The sequence below is a fragment of the Elephantulus edwardii genome, unplaced genomic scaffold (genome assembly GCF_000299155.1).
Source record: "Elephantulus edwardii isolate Elephantulus edwardi_28Jun2011 unplaced genomic scaffold, EleEdw1.0 scaffold00024, whole genome shotgun sequence".
Classification (NCBI taxonomy): domain Eukaryota; kingdom Metazoa; phylum Chordata; class Mammalia; order Macroscelidea; family Macroscelididae; genus Elephantulus; species Elephantulus edwardii.
The window spans coordinates 397,968-405,290 of record NW_006399774.1 but is presented as its reverse complement, the minus strand read 5'-3'; the positions used below and the strand labels follow the sequence as shown (position 1 = coordinate 405,290).

The following is a 7,323-nucleotide window of genomic DNA, read 5'->3' as shown; positions in this document are numbered from 1 at the left end:
GTGCATGAGGTCCTCCTCAGTTTCAGCGAGCAGGGTTGTGTCATCTGCATAACGCAGATTGTTGATAGATCTTCCACCAATCCTAACTCCACGCTATGAGGAACACACAGAATATCCAGGTGAAAATTATCCCTCTTCTTCTTGTATTAGACAGGAGGGGCATCTTTCTCTACGCTGAAGTCAGCTTTGTCTTAACATCAACTATATAAGGAGAAGTGAAACACAGTCAACACTCTCGGCACCAGTAACCAGGAAATTAAAAGACGTATTGTGATGGGAAAGTCTGCTGTTATGGACCTATCCAAAGTACTCAAGAGCAATGGTGTCTCTCTGGAGACTAAGGTGCGTCTGATACAGGCCATGGTCTTTGCAATCACTTGTTATGCATCAGAGAGTTGGACAATGGCTAAGGAGGATAGAAGGAGAATTGACGCCTTTGAGCTGTAGTGCTGGAGAAGAGTTTTGAGGGTACCATGGACTGCTAGGAAAACAAACAGATTCATCCTGGGCAGCTCCTTGGAGGCAAGGATTCTGAGGCTCTGTCTGACATACTTTGGACATGTTATAAGGAGGGACTGGTCCTTGGAGAAGGACACCATGCTTGGGAGGGTGGAGGGGCAGCGCAGAGGGGAAGGCCCCCTATGAGGTGGATTGATTCAGTGACTGGAGTAATTGGGATGGGAGTGTCGGAGACAGTGTGATTGGCACAGGACAGAGCAGAGTTTAGGGATGTTGTACATAGGGTCGCTATGAGTCACAAGAGACTCGACGGCACATAATAACAACAACAACAACATATTAGGAGGCCCTCAGTCAGATGGACTGGCACAGTGACTGCAAGAGTGAGCAGAGATTGTGAGATCAGAACAAGATCACACAGGGTTCCGTTCTGTTGTACTTAGGGTCACTGCGTAGGAACCTACCCGATGGCCAATAACAATAACATTTTAGAAATAACAGCTGGGGGCAAAGGGACCAAAGGGCTCAAACGCAGAAGCGATGGTAAGAATGGTGCCGAACCTGGGAGCATTTCACTCTGTTACACAGAGTTGCCACACATCAGAACCAACTCCATGCCCCCTCACAGCAACAACAATGTAAGAAAGGAGTCCCAGTCACAGGTTACAATTTGGTTTAGGCATTTTAAACATTTAAAATAAGTTTCCCTGGGATTATAAAGCGTGAGCAATACATGAAAGAAATGGAAAGTGTGAGAATAAAACTCAAATAACCAGCCTTATAATAAACCAAAACCAAAGCCATTTGCTGTTGAATTGATGCCACTCATAGAGGTCAAAGGATGTAAGACCTCACACTTCATCAAACTTTGCTTCACTCTCTTTTTCTAATTATGTCCCTTGAAATTCAGAAGTCTCAAAGGTGTATTTTGATGCTACAAATTGATTCACAAAGACATGATGCCTCATCTAATTCCTCAGATTCATCACAGACACACTGGGAAAAACATTTTTTTCACTAATGTTCATTTACTTCCAGTCAAAATCTTACTTTCTACACTGTCTGTGCTTTCTGTTATCAGGGTCTATAGTAAATGTTTAGGGCTAATCAGGCTAACAGTCATTGGTTTTCACATTAATATCTAAATATTTCATAAATGTCCAAAGTATGTCTTTTCCCATCAAGTCAATTCTTAGGAAAGAAAGTATAGTAGAAAAATAACAAAGAATGAATGAACTTTGGTACTTTTAAAGAAAAAAAAATCATTCTTTTAACCTAGTAAAATGTATCCTCCAGGTATTAAAGTGAAACTTTCACAATTACCTCTGAAATGTAGCTTTAATTAAAAAGCAAGGAATACAAGCAATTCCATTAGCCTTCAGCCTTTATGAACCAAACATGTTCAGGCTTAGAAATAAATTAGCACTATTTAAATATATACAATGATAGGTAATCATTGCACTTAAAACACACATAATCAAGCCCTTTTATGGTGTTTTAGCCTTTAAAAAAAGACAAAATGATTTAACAGAGAACAAATTAAACACGACATTTAGAAAAAGAGATTATGTTTACCTCTGTTGGTTTGTAGCAGTCTACGAGAGCTTCCTAGGATGAAATACACAAAAGGTCAGTTTTACTATTTTACAATTGTCATTTCTACATAAGATTAAACATCCCTTTATCTTTATAGTAGTATCATTTTAAACATGGTAAATCAAGATTTCTTATTGACTACTTAGAATCATACCTTTTTTTCTTTTTATTTTATGTGTGTGTGTGTGTGTGTGTGTGTGTGTGTGTGTGTGTGTGTGTTTGTGTATGGTCAAATGGGATCTGACTGGTACAGGAGGAGATTGTCCCTCCTTCTCCAGCAGAGCATCTGGTGGATTCAAACCACGCACCTCTGGGATTACAGTGAAGCTTCTTGCCACTAGGCCACCAGAGCTCCCTTTAGAATCACACTTTTTAACTGCAGCAGCAGTTGATTATTAAAGATATAAAAAGATGTGTCCTTCATATGCAAGAGTATCTTGCTTTTCAGAACACACTCACATACATACAGACACATCCCAAAATTGTATCTGAATGGAAGTTGATAGCTTGCATCATTATACAACAGAAAATGAAATCTGACCTTTGGTGGTCAGGCTGTGGAAATGGGGAGAGGGTAATGGTAAACACAGCCAAGGGGCTGCTATCTGACAGACCAGAGGCCCAAGCCCACCCTGAAACGCCTCATTAAAAAAGGCCTGGCGATCTTGTCCCAAAAGATCACACCATTGAAACCCCTTCAGGGACCACACTTCACCCCTACACACACGGTGTCTTGGTGAGCTGGAGTCCACTGCATGCACCTGGTTTGGTTCCAGTTGTGGTTTGCAGGGAGACGGGACAAACAAAACATCTTATATTGAAGATACTCTTCCACAGTGTCCAAACCCTACCGTTTCCATTTTCCTTCTAATAGTTGAGTGTAACCCAGAGAGGCCCAATTAATTTTAAGGCAGCTATTTGTGTTCTCTCTGCCAATCTGGCACTTCCTTCCTTCCTTCCTTCCTTCCTTCCTTTCTCCCTCCCTTCCTTCCTATTTATATATTTATTTTTATATATGTATTTATCTAAAATCTCACTCTCTCTCTGTTTCTCTTTCACACACACACACACACACGCCTTTCTTTCATCTGACAACTTTGTTAATATTAAACTGGATACCCCTCAAGTCTGGACGGGGTGTGAGAGCTGGCTATGAGTGCAGTGACTAGAGAGAGGTCAGTTTGATCAGGCTTCGGCCACACAGCAGTGGTGACATAGCCTCCACAGGACTCCTGGGTGTTGCCTAGCAATGAGGACACCGTGAACTGGGGACAGCTAAGACCCGTGTCAAATTCCAAACTGTGAAATGTTTCCTGTCATTACATTTTCTACAGACTTGGAAAAACATTGCTATTGAGCTAATTCCAACGTATTCCAGAGGCTGAAACAGAAATCCCTTACCAGGTATGAGAGGCTGTAGTCTTCACAGAAGCAGACAGCTGCATCTTTCCCCCAAGGAGCAGTTGGTGGGTTTGAACCTCCAACCTTCCAGTTGGCAGCTCAGCCCTTAATCATTATGCCACCTGCGTCCTGTTTTATAAAGCCTCATTTAAAAAAAGAAGAAAAGAAAGAGAGGAAAGAGAGGCAGAGAGAAAGAGAAGAAGAGAGAGAGAGAGAGAAAGAAAGAAAGAAAGAGAGAGAATCTAAAGGGGAGGGCGAATTCTGGTGGCCTAGTGGCAAGAAGCTGCACTGTAATCCCAGAGGTGAGTGGTTCGAATCCACCAGATGCTCTACTGGAAAAGGAGGGGCAATCTCCTCCTGTATCAGTCACATCTAATTTGACTGTACACACACACACACAAACACATACACTTTTAAAAAAATCTAAAGAGGATCCTACTATCTCCCAAGTAATGATACCATAAGGAGAGAAAAAAATGAATCCTTATGCTCAGTTTGTTCACCACTCAAGGGATGTTAGTAACGATTAGCATATTAAACACATTTAACCATTAAAATATGCCTTCGGGTTGCCTCTCTCCTTCATTGACCATTGGTGATAATGAACTACTATTGACAGTAAGTATCCGTGAGCATTAAGGATATTGACAGCCAAAGGCCAACTGGTTTTACTCAAAACTCGCTGCCACCAAGTGGTGACCAAATCCGAGTTGACTCTCAGGTTTTCAGAGGCTGTGAATCCCTGGGGAGCAGAGCCAATAGTGGACTCAATCCACAGGAGCAGTGCCTTTGGGTTCGCAGTGCAATTCCCTCCAGACTCCGTCCCCATCCCCCGGGCTCTTTAATGGTTTAATGGTTTTGTTGTTATGCACCATCACCTTGGAATTCACACATAACCAAATGTCCAGCAGGTTTTCAGGGACTGTGAATCACACAGGAGGAGACTGCCCATCTTTCTCCTGTGCAGCTGATGGATCTGAACTACTTACCTTTGGGTAGGCAGCGCAACTGTCTACTACTGGGCCAGTACAGGTCCTCTTCCCTGGTTTTAGGGAATCCCAAGTGTAGACTTTAAAATGATAGATTTGAACTGCTCTGGAATAGGAAGTAGTTTACTACTCTGGGCTAAGGAAGCACGAGGCATCTCAAGCCCTTCGTACCAGAACGCTGTAAGGTGAGAATCCTCAAGTGGGAAATATTTTCTTACAGAGAATTCTGCTCTACGCAAGCTTCCCAACAACTTCAGTTTATGAGATGCAATGCCAAACTGTTAAACCGATGTGATGGGGCAGAGCCTGCCCCCTTTCCTAAGAGACTGGAGAAACGTATGCTAAGAACAGGCTCTGCTGCTTTATCACAGAGACCACTGATTGTGGAGCCAGCACCCACAGCTTCCCCTTAGGGACGGCTGATACCCGAACCCTGTGCCAACACGGCCACAGGGCAGAGTCCGCTCACGTCTCAGACCACACGCATAACAGTAGTCGTTACAGGAAGGCTGGAGATGTTGTGAGCTGCTCACCTGTAATTTCGAGGCCCTCTCTTCCTCACTGTCTGCATCAAGCAGATCGTCGATGTCAATTTCTACATCTGGCATTTCTTCTTCCTGAGGAGCAGAGAGAGGCGTTTGATCAGTAAGGAAGTAAACAGTGCTGAACTAAGCAAGTGGCTGGCTCATCAACCGGGGTGATGGCAAAGTGAGGAGAGGGAGGAGAGAGGTTAGGGAGAGAGGGAAAAGAGAAAGATGGTGGAGGAAAAGGCAAAGGGGAGAAGAGGAATGGATGGAGAGAGGAAGGGAGAGAGGAGGGGGGACAGGAAAGACGTGGTGGGAGGAGCAAAGACTTAAGTCACAACTGCTGTAAAAAGTCATCTTTCCAGAGGTACACAGTTCGAATCCACCAGATGCTATCCACCGGATGCTCTGCTGGAGAAGGAGGGGCAATCTCTCCCCATACCAGCCAGATCCAATTTAACGGTACACGTACAAAAATAATAAAACTAAAAAAATTTTAAAAAACTCAAGTGATCGTTCAAAAAAAATCATTTTCCACTTTTTAGCAGAACACTGGACTCTTGCGCACAGAAAGCAGCATGGCAGTTAACAGCGCTGAGAGCTGCAGTTGGTGACGACCAGTTCTGCAGCCCAGGGTCCCCAGGAAATTATTCCCACTACAGAGTTCACAAAGCAGAGCTCCGTCCAGGGCATCACATGGCTGCAGCACGGGCACCGGTGGCAGAGAGGATGTGGGGTCCACCTGAAATAGTGTGGGAGGCAGGAACCTGAGCTCTGAAAGCAGAATCGACCCTGTTCTACTCTGAGAACAGGCAGAGGAAGAAGGAGGAGCCTCAAAGAGAAGCTACTAAGAGGGTCTCCTCAGGGCGTGACATAAGAACACAGGGTTCTAGGGAACCACACCCCGTCACACCACCTCTGAAGCCAGCTCAGCCCGGGAGCCAGAACCCCTGCTTCACTGTTTGAGCAGGAGTCCCTGTGTGAGGCACACAGTAACACAACCACCTGCTAACTGAGAGGCTGAGGGTTTGAGTCCACCCAGAAGTACTTGGAAAGAAAGGCCTAGACATCGATCTCCACAGGGTCACAAGCACTGAAAACCCTTTTCGGGCAGTGTTACATTCACACACACGGTTCACCAAGAGTTGGAGTAGACTTGGCAGAAATTGTATTTCTGTGTTTCAACCACATTTGAGTTTTTAATACCGGCAACCAAAGGCACCTAGTAGAGAAAATAGAGCAAGAAGGTCTAACTGGAAAGCAATGACCTCCACCGCATCGGGACTGTCTTCTTCCATCACTGTTGTTGCTGTTAGGTGCCGTCCAGTCAAATACAACTCACAGCGACTCTATGGACAAATGATCTGAGCTCTGTCCTGTCCCGTGCCAACCTCACAATTCCTGACACACTCAAGCCCTTTGCTGCAGTCATTGTGTCAATCCACCTGGTTGAGAGCCTTTCTCTCCTCGCGGGCAGGGCAGAAGGCAGTGGTCATCCACTGGGAGAATTCTCTTCCACACAGGAGATCTGAATTCTTAGTCAATGTTCACAGCCACCACCCTGTCAGGAGAGGGTTGTATGCTGCTGAGCTGCTGATCAGGCGTCTGTGGAGCTTCCAGACTAAGACTAGGAAAGTAGGCTAGGCGATCTATTTCCATGAATATCACTCAGTGAAAACCCTATGCATCTCAAGAATCTGTTCTCATCGTGCTTGGATTTGATTAAATGGGCGCTTGTGAGGAAAGGCCGGGCTTTCGACAGAGAAGAGCATGGAGAGATCCAAGCTACAATATGCTGTCAGAACACGAGGCCACTTCCCCCAACCCATGAGCCTCCTTGGTCATCAGCCCCTCTCCTCCTCCAAAAAGCTGCCATTCTCAGGTCCACTATGCCCTGTACCCAGCCTCCTGATTTTTAGTATATTTAAAATCACAATGGAAGGAATACGGTGGGGAGGAGGGTCATTAAGGAGTCACAGGGAAACAGCTGATTAGCTATTGGGGGTTTTCTAGGTATGTCAGACAAAACTCAAGCTCATTGCCATAGACTTGGAATCAGCTCATAGCTGATCCCTCCGCGTATTTTCAGAGGCCCATTAGCAACATCATAATAGATGGTGGAAGATCTATTAACAATCTGCGTTATGCAGATGACACAACCCTGCTTGCCGAAACTGAGGACGACCTCATGCACTTACTGCAGAGGGTCAAGGACTGCAGCCTTCAGTATGGACTGAGGCTCAATGTCAAGAAGACAAAGATTCTCACCACTGGACGAATTAGTAGCATCAAGATGGATGGCTAAGAGATTGAGAGTGTTCACAGCTTCAGTTTGCTTGGCTCCACAGTCAACA

The 7,323-nt window shown here is 44.8% G+C and overlaps 1 protein-coding gene across 1 annotated transcript in view; it reads right to left on the bottom strand.

Annotated features, from left to right (window-relative positions):
• Nucleotides 1–7,323, bottom strand: part of PPP1R14C (protein phosphatase 1, regulatory (inhibitor) subunit 14C) — a 114,261-nt gene that overhangs the window by 20,040 nt on the left and 86,898 nt on the right. The window contains exons 2-3 of the mRNA XM_006882736.1: nt 4,979–5,062; nt 2,035–2,067 (exon numbers count right to left, since the gene is read on the bottom strand). Coding sequence (XP_006882798.1) covers nt 2,035–2,067; nt 4,979–5,062 — 117 coding nt within the window. The remainder of the gene's footprint in view (nt 1–2,034; nt 2,068–4,978; nt 5,063–7,323) is intronic.